Source organism: Podarcis pityusensis, assembly GCF_964106645.2.
Source record: "Podarcis pityusensis genome assembly, chromosome: 10".
Lineage (NCBI taxonomy): Eukaryota > Metazoa > Chordata > Lepidosauria > Squamata > Lacertidae > Podarcis > Podarcis pityusensis.
Genome location: NC_138035.1, coordinates 12,798,094 through 12,815,331, shown reverse-complemented (window position 1 = coordinate 12,815,331; position 17,238 = coordinate 12,798,094). Strand labels below are relative to the sequence as shown.

General features: G+C 47.6%; 1 protein-coding gene across 1 annotated transcript in view; it reads left to right on the top strand.

Moving 5' to 3' along the window:
* Window positions 1-17,238, top strand: part of IRAG2 (inositol 1,4,5-triphosphate receptor associated 2) — a gene marked incomplete at its 5' end in the record, with an annotated part of 64,083 nt that overhangs the window by 14,488 nt on the left and 32,357 nt on the right. Inside the window, 9 exons of the mRNA XM_080971983.1 lie at window positions 2,445-2,501; window positions 7,426-7,485; window positions 7,596-7,660; window positions 7,763-7,865; window positions 8,884-8,997; window positions 9,788-9,880; window positions 12,968-13,131; window positions 15,091-15,205; window positions 16,998-17,205. Of these exons, the coding sequence (XP_080828109.1) occupies window positions 2,445-2,501; window positions 7,426-7,485; window positions 7,596-7,660; window positions 7,763-7,865; window positions 8,884-8,997; window positions 9,788-9,880; window positions 12,968-13,131; window positions 15,091-15,205; window positions 16,998-17,205 (979 nt within the window). The remainder of the gene's footprint in view (window positions 1-2,444; window positions 2,502-7,425; window positions 7,486-7,595; window positions 7,661-7,762; window positions 7,866-8,883; window positions 8,998-9,787; window positions 9,881-12,967; window positions 13,132-15,090; window positions 15,206-16,997; window positions 17,206-17,238) is intronic.

Below are 17,238 nucleotides of genomic sequence, written 5' to 3'. Positions count from 1 at the left end.
CCGCGTCCCAATAATCAATGTACTGTACCATAAAATAAATAAGACAGATGATGAAAATTAAAATTATTTTTTTTTCTTACCTGCACTGATGATAGTTATTGTTTGGATGGGGGACTTTTATCCATTTCCGCAGTCCCACAATCAGTCAATCAATCAGTAGCTAAATTGGGTTCCACACAGTCACAAAAACAAATTAACAGAAATGCATCAGAAACAAAAACGCAAAATAAATAGCAGAAACAAAAGCACCAAACTTAATCTGTTTGACTTCTGAAATGTTCGAAAACCAAGGCATGGCTTCTGATTGGGGCAGGCGCCCCAGAAACAATAGCCGACAGCCGCATCGGATGTCCGGCTTCCGAAAAACGTTCGAAAACTGGAACACTTACTTCCGGGTTTGCGGCGTTTGGGAACCAAGGCATTTGAGAACCAAGGTACCACTGTAGTTGGGTGTCTCCCTCCACTGTTTGGAAGAGCAGCAACCTCTTGTTGACATCAGTGGCGGTTCTCTCTCTCTTGCCCTTGATGAAGAGATAATTCGTCCCCTGAAGACCTTCCCCAGCCCTGAGATCAGGAGGAGGAGCAGAGCTAGTGACAAAATCCAGGGCAGGAAGACAGCACAGTTCTCCCTTCAGAGAAGTGGCTTGATGCAGAAACCCTCCTCCTTCATCAGTATCAATGGCAGTTTGTACCTTGTTGATGCTAACCTGGCTTAGGTCACTTTCAGCCACTCATTGGTGGCTCTCCTTCAGAGTGGCTGGTGCCTGGTTGAGGAAGGAAATAAGACACTTCCGCCCTTCGGAGGAGGTGGAGTTGCAGGCTTCACGCCCCCCCCCCGCGTGATTGGGGGGATTCCCGACTGCGTCACCTCCTGGCCAGCCAATCAGCTGGCTCTGGGGGTGTGGCCTGTCTTATTTAAAGCAGAATGCAGCCGGGGATCTCCCTCTTTGCCGCTTACCAGCTGTTCCTGCTTTTCCCACCCTCCCGCCCTTTAAGGTTTTCGTTTGTTGACCTTGCTATGGACCTTGGTTGGTTGCCGTTGAGGGGCCTGGTAGGAAATTTTCCACTTGGCAAATTGGCACCAGGCACTTGGTTTTCGCCTACCTCGTAGCAAATCGTCATGACTTTCTGGGTATTGGCGGTTAGGCATTGGAAAGTTCTGTAGATGGAAAAAAGGGGAGGTAGCGCCATCACCTGCCCTGCATATTGAAGGGTAGTCCGTTAAAGGATTCTGGGGGGTGGGGTGGCCCTGTCTGAAGCCTAGGAAATTTAGGGCCTAAGGCACGCCCCCTAGCGGTGACCCCGGGGGAGTTCCTAGTTGATGTGCATCAGCAGGACTCCCCCTACTGGTGTTAACCCTTCCCGGACTTCTAGCAGACGGGCTGAAGTCGGATATAGTTGGTTAGGACCAATGCCTAAACCAATACTGCTCATCACCTGTAACCAATAAAGTTGTGGCCTTTTAATCTTAATAATTGGTGACTGGAGTGGCCGCCGGGACCACATAACACCGGTCCTGAGAGATCCGCATTGGCTCCCAGTACATTTCTGAGCACAATTCAAAGTGTTGGTGCTGACCTTTAAAGCCCTAAATGGCCTCAGTCCTGTATACCTGAAGGAGCGTCTCCACCCCCATCGTTCAGCCCGGACACTGAGATCCAGCGCCGAGGGCCTTCTGGCAGTTCCCTCATTGCGAGAAGTGAGGTTACAGGGAACCAGGCAGAGGGCCTTCTCAGTAGTGGCGCCCGCCCTGTGGAACGCCCTCCCACCAGATGTGAAGGAAATAAGCAGCTATCCTATCTTTAAAAGACATCTGAAGGCAGCCCTGTTTAGGGAAGTTTTTAATATTTAATGCTGTATTGTTTTTAACACTCGATTGGGAGCCGCCCAGAGTGGCTGGGGAAACTCAGCCAGATGGGTGGGGTATAAATAAATTATTATTATTATTATTATTATTATTATTATTATTATTTATTATCCATGCTGCCTTCCTCTTCTCCTGCAGCGTTATTAAATAATTGTGTCATTATTTCTGCCGGGGGGGGGGTCGGGAACTCCCCACACAACCTGGCTTCGCCATTTTCAACCACTTGTTGGTGGCTCTCCTTCAGAGTGGTTGGCACCTGGTCAAGGAAGGAAATAATGGAATCATAGAATTGTAGTGTTGGAAGGGATCCCATAGGTCATAGGGATCCCCACTGCAGTGCAGGAATTGCAGCATCTGAATCTGAAGCAAGGGCCCTGAGCAGGGTTGGGGAGCGCCAAACCGGCCAAGAAAGACATCTCTGGAAAGACCTGGAGTTTGAGCACTCAAAACCCTTTGCATCCCACAACCTGCAGAGTGGATTTAAAGCATCTTCTGCACTCTGAAGCAACTTCGGAAATACTTTTCTTTTTTTTTTAAGGCATAAGGCAAAACAGTAATTTCAATTCCTCTCCTCCAGATACAAGTACACCTGTATGAAAAGACGGTGGAGAATAAAGAGGCCTCCATCCTCAAGGTGAGTAGCTTTTGCGGGGCTGCAGAGACAGACTTGCTAGCCAGTGTTTTGCTGGGCCGGATGCGAAAGCCATGGGAAGATTGCTTTGGCAATGAAGGTTTAAGGGTAGTGGGATTGCAGGACTGAATTTGCACATCGCACTGTAACACTGACAGCCATTTCTCCAACGGTTTGACTTTACCCCCAAAGGTGCACTCCTCCATGGTCTCTTGAGACAGACAGATGCCAACCAATACCAACTTGAATAAAAGATTGGGGGAGGCAGATAAGCCCCACCCTGCCTAATCGATCACATGATGTGATAAACACACACCATTTGAATGGCAATGGCCATTAACTTTGGGGGCGCCGAGGTCCTTCAAATATTATATTGGGGGCTTGAAGAGCCCTCAGCTGCTAGGAGCTGGCTCCTATGTACACATACATGCATATTAAGCAGTTGGGTCCCTACCTTTCTCTCCCTGATCTGGCCACAGTGATTCATGCAATGGTCACCCTCAGGCTTGATTCTTGTAACTCGCTCTACGCGGGGCTGCCCTTGAAGCTGACCCAGAAACTCCAGCGGGTGCAGAATGCCGCAGCAAGGCTCCTTACGGGGTCCTTGCCACGGGATCACATTCATCCAGTGCTTTACCAACTGCACTGGCTCCCGGTGGAGTACAGGGTCAGGTTTAAGGTGCTGGTTTTGACCTTTAAAGCCCTATGCTGCCTAGGACCCATGTACCTACGGGACCGCCTCTCCTGGTATGCCCCGCAGAGGACCTTAAGGTTCACAAATGACAACACTTTGGAGGTCCCAAGCCGCAAGGTGGTTAGACTGGTCTCAATTAGGGCCAGGGCCTTTTCAGTACTGGCCCCAAGTTGGTGGAATGCTCTGTCACAAGAGACTAGGGTCCTGTGGGACTTGACATCTTTCCGCAGGGCCTGCAAGACAGAGCTGTTCTGCCTGGCCTTTAGTTTGGACTCAGTCTGACCCTTATGTTTTCCCTCCCCCTTATGATTTTGATCCATGGGCTACTTTTAAAATGAGGCTGCATTTTAAATTGCATTTTAACCTATATTTTAAATTGTTTTTTTCCCTATTAAGTTTTTATTGTAATTTTACTGGTGATAGCCACCCTGAGCCCGGCTCTGACCAGGGAGGGTGGAGTATAAATAAAAAATTATTATTATTATTATCATAGCAAACTCATTTTTTGAATGCCACCTTTTTCTATTTGGCCAAAACGTCATCACCCCTGTGCAAGGAAGGTGTATCCTTTGGCTTTGCAAGCTACAGTAGTACAAAAAAACCCAAATCACACAATGTGGTCAGAGTATGCTTAGTGGGTACAGAATGCTGATAGTGGGAGCTGGGGGAGGAAAACGGGAGGGGGGGGAGGTGGAATGGCATATCTTGAAAGTGGGTGTGACTGGTTGGAGCACGCTGCAGCATTCTTATAATAATATAATAATAATAATTTATTATTTATACCCCGCCCATCTGGCTGGGCTTCCCCGGCCACTCTGGGCGGCTTCCAAAAGAATATTAAAATACTATAATACATCAAACATTAAAAGCTTCCCGAAACAGGGCTGCCTTCAGATGTCTTCTAAAAGCCTGGTAGTTGTTGTTCTCTTTGACATCTGGTGGGAGGGTGTTCCACAGGGAAGGCGCCACTACCGAGAAGGCCCTCTGCCTGGTTCCCTGTAACTTGGCTTCTCGCAGTGAGGGAACCGCCAGAAGGCCCTCGGTGCTGGACCTCAGTGTCTGGGCTGAACGATGGGGGTAGAGACGCTCCTTCAGATATACTGGACCAAGGCCGTTTAGGGCTTTCAAGGTCAGCACCAACACTTTGAATTGTGCTCGGAAACGTACTGGGAGCCAATGTAGGTCTTTCAAGACCGGTGTTATGTGGTCTCTGCGGCCGCTCCCAGTCACCAGTCTAGCTGCCGCGTTCTGGATTAGTTGTAGTTTCCGGGTCACCTTCAAAGGTAGCCCCACGTAGAGCGCATTGCAGTAATCCAAGCGGGAGATAACCAGAGCATGCACCACTCTGGCAAGACAGTCTGTGGGCAGGTAGGGTCTCAGCCTGCGTACCAGAATTGACCTGTGCCTCCATGGACAGCTGTGAGTCCAAAATGACTCCCAGGCTGCGTACCTGGTCCTTCAGGGGCACAGTTACCCCATTCAGGACCAGGGAATCCTCCACACCTGTCCGCCTCCTGTCCCCCAAAAACAGTACTTCTGTCTTGTCAGGATTCAACCTCAATCTGTTAGCCGCCATCCAACCTCCAACCGCCTCCAGGCACTCACACAGGACCTTCACTGCCTTCACTGGTTCTGATTTGAAAGAGAGGTAGAGCTGGGTATCATCCGCATTCTTGTTGCAGGTCTCCCTTGTCCTTTTTCCCTAAGACCCAGTTGGCATCTTTACTTGGGCAAGCTGCGAATTAGACTGACTGTGCCCAGCACTGAGCTTTCAGAGTGGCGGAAGGGGATCTGGTTGCTGCAGGAGATTGCAAGCTCTATGTACAATCTTCCGCAGAAAGCGACGAGCCTGAAAATGCCAGGAGCGTACCATGCAAACGTCTTCTTCCCTTCCTCTCCAGAACGCTTGTTTTGCATAGCTTTGACTTGTTCCTTCTCCAGGCACCTGTAGCTGATTTGAATTATGTAAAAACACACCATTTGGGCACATGTCCCTGCATGCCAGGGGTGTTTTAAATAATGCTGGGCATGAATTGGCCCACGTGGAGCATCTTCCAGGATTATGGAAGCGCAGGGTGAGTGTTGGCAAGCCTTTCTGCAGGTGGAAACAACTTGTTTCCTGCGTCTGAGCTTGGCTTCCTTGAGATGGAGAGCAGGGATGGAGGGATTGTGGGTGACAAGGATAAGGAAAGGGTTAAGCTCATCCCTCTCTGAAAATGCCACCCTCACCTAACCTTACATTAAGGAGCCACCACAGGTGGGCCACATGTCTGTCAAGCAAAGTGAAATATACTCAGAGTTCTGTAGTGATTTCATGCTCTTTCTTGCAGCTTGTAAAACAGTGATTGAATTGCCCCCCAAACCTCAGGCTTTTATATACATTATTTACACAATGAGTCCCGTCTGATTGGCTGATTCTGCTTCCCTCCTGATTGGTCTTTTCCTGCAGGCCAATCAATTGTTGCATTCTACGATCCTACCAGCCTAACGGGCTGATTAACTTCCTCCTGGAACCTGATTGGTCTTTTCCTGCAAGCCAATCAGTTGTTGCATTCTAGGATCCTACTTGTCTATTGTTCTCGGATCCAAGCTTAGTACATAACACAAAGTGTCATTTTTAACCTAAATATTAGTAAACTGCAAGAGGCTTTGTTTCAGATATTGCAGTACAATCTGTCCTGCACTTTTCCTTTGCTTTCCTCTGAAAAACAAAGAGAGACACAAGGGTTTGAGGGTCAGGTTGGTATTCTGCAAATGAAGCCCTAAACTTGCCTGAAAAGTCTCATTCTGCAAGCACATTGGATGTATTGAGGTACAGCCTCTTTACCTGGCCCTTTGAAAAATAGGCGTGTAGTTCAAACTAGGGATTGAACTCCAAATGTAGAACTAAGTTCAGAGCGTGCTCACAAACCTGCAGATAGGAATCTCCCTTCTCCTGTCAACATATTCTGCATTTTTCTCTTCCTTCCTGCACCACCTAAAACTTTAAACTGGGTGCAAGCATCCAATTGCTGTCTGGACAGAATGCAGAACATGTCCTTGTAGGCCTCATTTGGATCTCTCTCTATGTTCATTGGCAATGTCATAGAACAAGCAGGATCCCAAATGAGTGCATTCAAGGCAAAGGCACATCATGTTCTTGGCCAACCAGAATGGGCAACGCTGTGTCATCTGGACTAATCTCCTGGAAGTACTTTATGTGGAAGCTCATCTTCAATGCAGAGGACTGAATAGCCATTTTCTGGACTTCTCTGAGCAGCAGAAAGTTTGAGCAAAAAAAGTTTCTGCAAAAAAAGACCTGGAGACTTACAGAGTCTTTATTTGGGATAGTCAGATCTCTCAATTTTAGTTTCTCATTTTTCCAGATTTGAATTCGATTTGCCAATTTCTGCATTAGTTTCTGGGGTTTTTTAAAATTTTTAAGCCTTCATGAAAATTAATCTGCAACTTCAACTTTTTCATAAACATTTCTCTTAATACACACATTTTTCTACACCATTTTACCTAAGGTGCACATTTTTGCAAGCCATTTCCATCAGTTCAATGCATTTTTATGTTACTTTCACTAACACCGGCATCCCTTCACCTAACATGTAGAATTCACTGCACATTTTTTGGTTGCAAAACTGGATCGCAAAAATTGAAGACGTGTGAATTTGTTGGCAGATAGCTATGTTTTGATCCATGTATTGTTTGAGGAAGTGCAGATTAGGCCAGCTTGCATTAAAATGTGAACCAAATCTCTCTCCTCCTGCAATCCCGTATCTGTTTCCAATGTACAAACTGACCATGGGAGATCGTTGGATGCATTGCTGGCTTGTAAAGCAGCAGTTTTCCAAAGCGCTTCTTTCCTAGCCAGATGGAAAAGCCAGACTTCTAATCCAGGTCCCAGATGCATCCAAATGGCTAAATATCCTTACAGAGACAATGTGTGTGCAAAAGCTAGTACCCATCAGCCATCAAAAGCTGTTGATGCTCCTTTAAGCAAGCATTTTCCGGCTATCACTGCCTTATTAAAAAGATCAGTCCCTCATTTTTCATGGCCATGACAATTTTCTTTTAACTAGGTCAATCTGTTTGGAATGCTTTTTTTTGGATGGAGTCGGCTTCAGAAATTGTCTCAATGCCTTTAGCCTCTCTTTCTCTTTCTCTTTCTCTTTCTCTTTCTCTTTCTCTTTCTCTTTCTCTCTCTCTGGTCCTATACTTCTAATTCAAACACTTCCACCTGTGCAGAAGGACCTGGATATTCAGGAGCTGAAGTCTACCCTCAAGGAATACACCTCCGTAATAGAGGTACAGTTGCCATAATTTGTCTGGGAGCTGGAGACAGAAGAGGAGTCCTTTATTGGGGGGGGGTGTTGCTTGAAGGTTGTGTCTTGAGAGAGCTTTGTGTTTCTCTGTAGACCCTGCGGGTGGAGAAGAACAAACTGGTGAACAACATCCAGCAAATGCAGCAGGAGTTGATTTCGTGAGTATTTTTGCACTCCAAGGGGGCGAGATTCAGCACCCTTATAATGAGAGACGCTCTTAGAGCTTCGCAGATTTAATTCTTTGACTATCCTTCTGCTAGGAATGGCTTCAACTTCCCCTTGATATACAAATTCAACAGCAGCATCCTTGAAGGGACCAACTCTTTGCACTGCGAACTGGAGCTTGCCCAAGAGCAAGCGGAGGTGGGCGTTTTTAATTGTATTTTATCTGCTTCTCCCCCTTGGTTCCCCAGAGCCAGTTCCTCTAATGCAGGGGTGTCCAACTGGTGGACCGCGATCGACAGGTCAACCCCCAGTTGATATAAGTCGATCGCGGGCTCATTTTCCTCCGCTGGGCCTGCCCCTTGCTCCTTCCTGTATTCGTGCACAATTTCAAGAACGGAAGACGGAGTTACCGTTGGTGGGATTACTTCTTGTTTTTCAATCAATGTTGCGCAACCCACCCACCCCCACCCCCCAAAAATGGCAGAAGAATTTGCAGTCTCCCCCCAAAAAAGGTAAACAACTGTGGCTTGCCCCCCCCCGAAAAAAGCTTAATAACTTTGGCTTGCCCCCCCAAAAAAGCTCAACAATTTAGGTTCCCCCCTCCCCAAAAAAATGTGTAGATTGCTGCTAATTTTTTAATCTGGGAGTAGATTGCAGTCTCTTGGGAGCTGGATGTCCCTGATGTGACTGGGAAGCGAGACAAAGACCACTACCTTGCTGTTTTCCAGACTGTCACACTTTTGCACATATCTCTGGCACATTTCTGTGCCTTTGGATAATGAGTGCACCTTTCTAAATAAGCATTTAGTTGCACATGCAGCTAATACAACTGCATCTAGCTCCCCTGCTCCCTCTCCCTTCACTGCCCCCCCCCCCCGGTGCTGGGTTTTAGATTGGAAGCTTCTTGGGGCAGGGACCTGCCTTCACATACTCTGCAAAGTGCCAGGGACACTGGTGGTGCAGTATAAATAAATGACATCCAGCCAAACAGATGCACTTTCCCAGAACAACTTGGATCAAAGTTTTATGCCCAGGGTAGCCTCTGGCCAGTGTTGAGACTCAGGTAAGATGTGCCAAATTAAATATCCGAATCCCCTTTGCAGTTGACCGCTATTTTGTCTAGTTCCTTCTTCCTGATCTTAGCTGCCAGTGTTGAGACTTGGCAGATGGTTGAGCTTGTATCATATGGCCCCTTTCTGATTGCTTTGCTATGCAGGTCTCTGGAATCGAATGGACTGCACTGGATGAATCGCTGGACGCGGAGGTTTTGCTGCTCCTGCAAGGGCCGGAGAGAGTGGGAGAAAAATTCAAGGCCACCATTCAGAAACTGGTATGGAAAAAGACTGCGGGTGGAATAGCAAATGGAAGACTGCAAAACCATTCCAAAGCTTTTGCTCATCTCAGAACCTGAGCAAGATGCTTCTTCTCATCCTCCCTTCTGCAAATCCTTTTCTTCTTATGCCGATTCATAGCTATCCACAGTATGTTAGTGCTGAAAGAAGCATTTAGAGTGGTGCAGGAAATCTAGATTCTTCGCCACATATGTTTGCTTATAGGCTTTTGATAGGTAGGGAAATAATAGCTGCCGATATGTATGCTTATCTGTTAGCGCACTGTTTCTCAGCCTGTGGGTCCCCAGGTGTTGTTGGACTACAACTCCCATCATTCCTAGCCAGCATGATCAGCGGTCAGGGAAGATGGGAGTTGTAGTCCAACAACATCTGGGGATCCACAGGTTGAGAAACACTGGTTTAGCGGCTTAGTCCTTTTGAAACAGTCCTATTCCTTCACGGGCACTGCACAGAACTCTTTTAAAGAAGCAAATAGCCTCTCGTTGCTAAGGTTCCACATCAAAATATTCAGCTCATAGTGCTGAGGAGGAATGGAAGTTCCCCCAGAATGTCTGCTTTATATGCATTATTTACACAATGGGCCCCACGTGATTGGCTAATTCTGGGATTCACCTGTAGGCCAATCAGTCACTTCCACCTGGAGTTGGATTGGGTGGCTCCTGTGGACCAATCGGACTGCTGCATTCTGGATCCTATTCAACTCAGTACATAACAGCATGTTACCGTTTACATGTAAAAGTTCATGGGACGTGACCTTTTTCTTTACAGAAGCAAGAACTTTCTCGAGTGGAGGAAATAGCCGTCCTGCAGGCAGAGGGCTTTGAGGCAAATATGCAAGAAGCCCATAAGAAGAAGCTCATGGTAAATGTTACTGAATGGCTAGAAAGGGTGCTTTAGGACACCTCCCTACTGTCTGAATTACAAGGGCTTGGGCAGAGCTTGCAGGGATGTGTACTGGCACAAAAATATCCCTCTTTGGGGTTTCGTAACTGCTTTCACAGGGACGCGGGTGGCGCTGTGGGTTAAACCACAGAGCCTAGGACTTGCCGATCAGAAGGTTGGTGGTTCGAATCCCCGCGACTGGGCGAGCTCCTGTTGCTCGGTCCCTGCTCCTGCCCACCTAGCAGCTCGAAAGCACGTCAAAGTGGAAGTAGATAAATAGGTACCGTTACGGCGGGAAGGTAAACGGCATTTCCGTGCGCTGCTCTGGTTCGCCAGAAGCGGCTTAGTCATGCGGGCCACACGACCCCTTAACATAATGCATTTTTGTATGTCGTTTCACTAACATGTGCATTTGTATGTCGTTTACATTACTATATAGCTATTATATTTTAGTATGTATTACTTGATTGGGGAACCGCACAGCAAAATTTGGAGAAGTGCAAATTTCAAAGGACTGAATGCACTGTTAGGGACACGGGTGGCGCTGTGGGTTAAACCACAGAGCCCAGGACTTGCTGATCAGAAGGTCAGCGGTTCAAATCCCCATGACGGAGTGAGCTCCCGTTGCTCGGTCCCTGCTCCTGCCAACCTAGCAGTTCGAAAGCACGTCAAAGTGCAAGTAGATAAATAGGTACCGCTCCAGCGGGAAGGTAAACGGTGTTTCCGTGCGCTGCTCTGGTTTGCCAGAAGCAGCTTAGTCATGCCGGCCACACGACCCGGAAGCTGTACGCCAGCTCCCTCGGCCAATAAAGCGAGATGAGCGCCGCAACCCCAGAGTTGGCCACGACTGGACCTAATGGTCAGGGGTCCCTTTACCTTTACCTTTTAACTGCTTTCACAAGGCAGTCCTTCACATTTTTAACATTCACACTCAGTTTGTTCGTATTCTTGATCTTGATTTGCGTTTCCGGAAAGGGCCTACTGTTCCGAATTCAACTGGGAGCCTGTTGCCCCCCCCCCCCGGGTGCTTGGCAGAAGGTGTGAATTTCTCTCCCCCACCTGCACATTTCAGGTTATGGCTGGGGTTTTTGGGGGGTGTTACCCCTCCATTTAAGTGAATGGAGAGCCTTGGCACTTCCGACAGTGGCAGACTTGGGTACAGTCATACCTCATGTTACGCTTGCTTCAAGTTGCGCATTTTCAGGTTGTGTCCCGTGGCGACCCAGGAGTACCGGAAAGGGTTACTTCCGGGTTTCACTGCTTGTGCATGCGCAGAATGACGTCACACGCATGTGCAGAAGTGGCAAATAGCAACCCGTGCATGCGCAGACGCAGGTTGCGTTCTTTTCAGGTTGCGAACGGGCCTCCGGAATGGATCCCATTTGCAACCAGAGGTACCACTGTACTGTGGCACTCGTGCAAGGCCAAAAATTACCTCCCCCCCTGCCCCCGCTTCAGCTGCTATCCCGAAGCTGCGTAAGTGAGGCGCTGGGTTTTGGAAAGGAGGCATGAGTCTCTGACAGGGTCTAGAGCCCTCCCACCTTCACCCCAAAGCAGGGAAAGCTCTAACATGGCTTTGGGAAGGAGGTGGGAGGACTCTAGGACCCTGCCAGAGCTGAAGCGGGATGTGCCCTGATTGGCTGTGTAGTTCTGAGAGAGTTTTTCCTCTGTACATTTGGTTGAATGCTTCCTTGCCATGTATGAGGCCTCAAGTAAGAAAGACGAGACTTCTATTCCTTTCTCCTCAAACTATGTGCCATTTTTCATCCACTTGAGCATTGGAAAGTCCTAACAAGATTTTGTCCTCTCTCTGGACCCTGCATTATTGAAATATATCCGAGCCGAGAGTGGATTTCATGCTCTTTATTCAGCTCATAGTGGTGAGCAGGAATGGAATTTCCCCCAGAATGACTGCTTTATGTACAGTGGTACCTCGGGATGTGAACAGGATCCGTTCTGGACGTCATTTTGAGCGTCTGCGCATGTGCGAGCAGCGAAACCTGGAAGTAAAGCGCTCTGTTACTTCTGGGTTGCCGCGGAGCGCAACCCGAAGCACATTCAACCCAAGGTATGGCTGTACCTTATTTACACAATGGGCCCCATGTGATTGGCTAAGTCCGGGATTCTCCTGTAGGCCAATCAGGTTGCGGATTCACTTCCACCTGGAGCTGGATTGGGTGGCTCCTGTGGACCAATCAGACTGCTGCATTCTGGATCCTATTGTTCTAGGACCAATCAGACTGCTGTACAGTGGTACCTCGCAAGACGAATGCCTCGCAAGACATAAAACTCGCTAGACGAAAGGGTTTTTTGTTTTTTGAGCTGCTTCGCAAGACGATTTTCCCTATGGGCTTGCTTCGCAAGATGGAAACGTCTTGCAAGTTTGTTTCCTTTTTCTTAACACCGTTAATACAGTTGCGACTTGACTTCGAGGAGCAACTCATAGAACGCGGTGTGGTAGCTTTTTTTGAGGTTTTTAAAGACTTTGGTGATTTTTGAAGCTTTTCCAAAACTTTCCCGACACCATGCTTCGCAAGACAAAAAAAATCGCAAGACGACAAAACTCGCGGAACGAATTAATTTCGTCTTGCGAGGCACCACTGTATTCTGAATCCTATTGTTCTAGGACCAATCAGACTGTTGCATTTTGGATCCTATTCAACTCAGTACATAACAATTATTTAAGTGGCTTCGCTAACAGGAGGCAAGCCAGCCTCTTCTTAAGGACCTTTGCAGCAATGCTGTACTTTTTAGGGGGGGGGTGAGAGAGGTGACTTCATTTCCCCATCCCCCAACATAGGGACCGCAGTCTGTCTCTCCCCACCCACCATTCCAGCAAAATAATTCCCAGTGAGCAAGTACAAAAGAGAAAGCAGAACAAAGGCATTACTTTGCAGTTATTACTACATTCAGGTTAATTTTCGTTTCTATTTATTTGATCCAAATTTAAATGGGAATGGGCCTTTTTCAGGTTAAACCAGCACACATTCATAGCTAATAGCTTGCTAAGTACTTCTTCTGAACACTCCGTATTGGGTTCTTTTTCTTGTTAAAATGTCAATGCAGGAACTCAAGCAAAATCTGGTGAAGCAAAGAACTCTCTGGCTTCAGAGACTTGATCTCTTGGAAGCTCAGAAGGTCTCATTGGACAAGGAGCTGATAAAGATGGCGGGAAACCTGAGGAGGATGAGAACTGAACAGCTGCACTTGAAGAAAGCGCTTTCATCCAGGTTATTTCCCCCCTCCTTTCTCCTTCTTTTAGGTTTTTTTTTAAAGTATGTGCGTGTTGGGGATGGGGCAGAAATTTGATTCAGATTGCAACTTTCACTTCCTGAAGCAACAGGCAAACCGAAACACACAGACGTCCTTTGAGATTTGCAATGCAGTTCTTAAACCAAAATATATGTACATCAGTGGAAAGCCGTGTGTACTGGCAAAAAGAACATAGAAAAGTGCATTATACTGGGGGAAATGGTTTGCAAGAAGAGGTGTATATAAGGCAAAATTGCATAGGAAAGTGTGTGTGTTAGAAGAAACAGAATGCTGAGAAACTTGCACATGAGTGTTTCTGGTTTTTAATTGCAAGCCTGCAAAAATGTGGCAAACTAAACTTACTACTGGAAAAATGAGAAATTGAGAGAAAACAGATTTGTTCACAGTAGTGTGTGTGTGTGTGTGTGTGTGTGTGTGTGTGTTTTGCTGTGAGTCCCGGGGGGGGGGGGTCAGTCTGAATGATACCCCTGGGTCCCTACCCAAGCAGTGATCCTGTATTTGTCAGGTTAGGATCTGCAGGAGGAGGCTTGCTAAATAGGTCAAGGTAAGGACCATGGCAGAGACGCGGGTGGCACTGTGGTCTAAACCACAGAGCCTAGAATTTGCTGATTGGAAGGTCAGCAGTTCGAATCCCCGTGACGGGGTGAGCTCCCGTTGTTCTGTCCTAGCTCCTGCCCACCTAGCAGTTCAAAAGCACGTCAAGTGCAAGTAGATAAATAGGTACCACTCTGGCGGGAAGGTAAATGGCGTTTCTGTGTGCTGCTCTGGTTCACCAGAAATGGCTTGGTCATGCTGGCCACATGACCAGGAAGCTGTCTGCAGACAAACGCTGGCTCCCTCGGCCTATAAAGCGAGATGAGCGCGCAACCCCAGAGTCGTCCGCGACTGGACCTAAGAGTCAGGGGTATCTTTACCTTTACCTAATGACCATGGCAGCTCAGTTAAGTATCCAACACCTTCAAGGCACCAGGTTGCCTCTATGATTGAAGTGGCCCAGTGTACGTTGCTCATGTGTGACATCATGCATCACATGTGTGTGCCATCACATCCTCTGGAGGAGGATGAGTGCTCTGGCAGAGCCGGGAGCTAAAGCTGTGATGCGCTGGGCCCCCTCAACATGGAGGGAGCTGGGCTCCCTTCAAACAAACATGGAGGGAACCAAAGACATCTCAGCCCCCTAGCTTGAGGCATCTGGTTGCCACAGAGACAATTTTTTCTCACTTCACCTGGCTGGATGCCACATCATGGAGCAATGGGTCAGCATGTCTGGCTGTTAACCAGAAAGTTGGTGGTTGGAGCCCACCCAAGAATGGCTGTAGGCAGGATTCCTGCATTGCTGGGGATTGGAATAGATGACTCTCAGGGCCCCTTCCTACTCTATGATTTTATTATCCTAGAATGGAGAACAATAGGCCAAGCAGGGCTGGGTATGTGAGAGTTGTGTGAGAGAGAATTTCAGCTGAAGCTGGAGGAACAGAGACATGTCTTGCGTTGTGCTAGATTTAGGGCTCCCCGGAAACCTAATGGAGAAGCAAGATCTGTTGGGACGTTAATGCTTGATCCCCCCCCCCCCCCGCTTTGGAAATTGCTTGAATTCTGAAACTCTTTGCTAATCTGGCGTTTGTGCCTAAGGGATTCAACTCTGTTGAATGGGACAAATGAGTCCCTGTGTGTCATGGGCCCAATTACTTCTAAGTGGTGACAGAGAAAAGATGCCTGGTAGGAGTAAGGGAGCTAGAAGAACGTGGACCTGCACAGGTGTAGGAGATGGGCAGGTGTACCCAACAATGCTTCTAGGTTTGGACTGGCCATATACCATCAAGCAGAATTTGAAGAGGAAGCAATTACATTTCTGAGCAGTGCTGCTCTAAAATCCTCTGCGTGCCCTCAAGCTCTTCTTGCCTTATATCCCTTAGGCAGCATGAACTGGAGCTGGCCAGACGGCTGAAAGAGGACACTGTGTCAGAAGGAGGCATCTTGAGATCAGCACTGCAAGAGCTAACCCAACAACTTGAGGATGCCAGCAAGCGGGTAAGTGCAGCATGTTGTGCTGCTCTTGCTTTTAAGACTTTGCATACAGGAAGATGGAAGAAGGACAACTTTGGAGGACAAGAGCAGGATGTGGAAGGCATTGTCTTGTTTGGAGCCTCAGAGAAGGAAGGCCTAAAACTAAGGCAGAGACAAAAGAGACCAAGCCTGTTACAGAGTAGCAATTGGATTTCCATACCCTACTTTGCATGTGTGTGCAATGATTCAGCATCCCCTGTTTTGAGGTACTTATTGTGGTGTTGGTGGGACTAGAGCTACTTCCTCCTTCTCCTTTTTCTTTAAAGGCAGCTGACTCTAGTGCCCCCTGAGTGCCTCTGGGAGCATAGGAAGCTGCCTTATACAGAGTCAGGCCAATGGTCTATCTAGCTCACTATTGTCTCCACTGTCTGGCATGGTCTTATGTGAGGTTCCAGGTAGGAGTCTTATTCCCCATCCCTACCAGGAATAGACCTGGGACCTTCTGCATGCAAAGCAGGTGGTCTACAACTGAGCTATGGCCCTATTCTTAAAGGCAGCAGAAGCCAGAGTTCTGCTCCTTGTGCTGAGTTTAAACTTTAAAAGGTAAAAAGGTGAAGGTAAAGGATTTCCGTACGCCCATGTACAGCCCACGTCTTCAGCACCTGCATGGGCTGGGTGTCAGGAGCACCTTCTCTGACCTTCCGATCACAGGAACGTGTGAACAGGCAAGGTGATGTTTTCCTATCACTGAACTACAATCCTTCCAATGAATCTGAATCCCATTGAAGATCGCCAACGTCTTGCCAAGTTTGGGCCCAGGGGTTAGGCGGGGGAGTTAATAATAATAATAATAATAATAATAATAATAATAATAATAATTTATTTATTTATTTATTTATTTATTATTTATACCCCGCCCATCTGGCTGAGTTTCCCCAGCCACTCTGGGCGGCTCCCAATCAAGCTTTAAAAACAAGACAGCATTAAATGTTAAAAACTTCCCCAAACAGGGCTGCCTTCAGATGTCTTTTAAAAATAGGATAGCTGCTTATTTCCTTGACATCTGATGGGAGGGCGTTCCACAGGGCAGGTGCCACTACCGAGAAGGCCCTCTGTCTGGTTCCCAGTAACCTCACTTCTCACAATGAGGGAACCGCTAGAAGGCCCTTGGCGCTGGACCTCAGCGTCCAGACTGAACGATGGGGGTAGAGACGCTCCTTCAGGTATACAGGACCGAGACCGTTTAGGGTTTTAAAGGTCAGCACCATGCATCGCACATCACAACTTCAGTGCACATACATGTGAACTTGGAGAGCATGGGTAGGACACAACCTGCTGTTCTTTTCCCTGCTTCACACAGAATGCAGCTGCTGAGATAGTTTTGATCTGTTGATAACGGTAACGCTTCAACATGCAGTGTTGGGGAAGAGGTCTCTTGGTGATGGAATAAGAACAAGGGTTTTATCTTCATCTATGGAGTGCTAGAGGGCCTGACCTTTGCGGTTGCTGGCAAGGTAGCCCTTGTAGAGTGCATCCTGTGTGTTTGGGGAAAAGCAGAACCTGTGCGTTCGCTGGAACTTGCAAAATTCTGAATGCAGAGGAAGTCTAAGCTGAGAGGAAGGGTTGGTGGCTTTTAAGCGCCTTACGCAGGAAAGAAGCGACTTGACACATACGTCTGCTCAGAGAAAACCAACAGAACCTGCGAGTGTTAAAACTATATATATATGAAGCGGCAGATCAGGAGTTCATTGCTTCCGGGGAGAGCGAGCAAAGGCATTTTGGCTTTTTTTTGTGTGAGGTCTGCTGAGCCGTCTAGAAGGAAGTCCCTCCAAACTTTGCTGACTTGCTGTTGCTCCCGCAGGCTAAGGATCAGGAGAACGACCTTCACGCTGCCAGCCTGGAAGCAAGGTCTTTGCAAAGGGAGCTGGAAGAGAGCATCGCTGAGCAAACAAACCTCCGGAGTGTAAATATAAACTTAACACGCACTTGCCAGGTGCTGGAACTGAAAGCTAAAGAGCAGAGCAGTAAGTATCGCTTGAAGTTACTCTTTCCGTGAC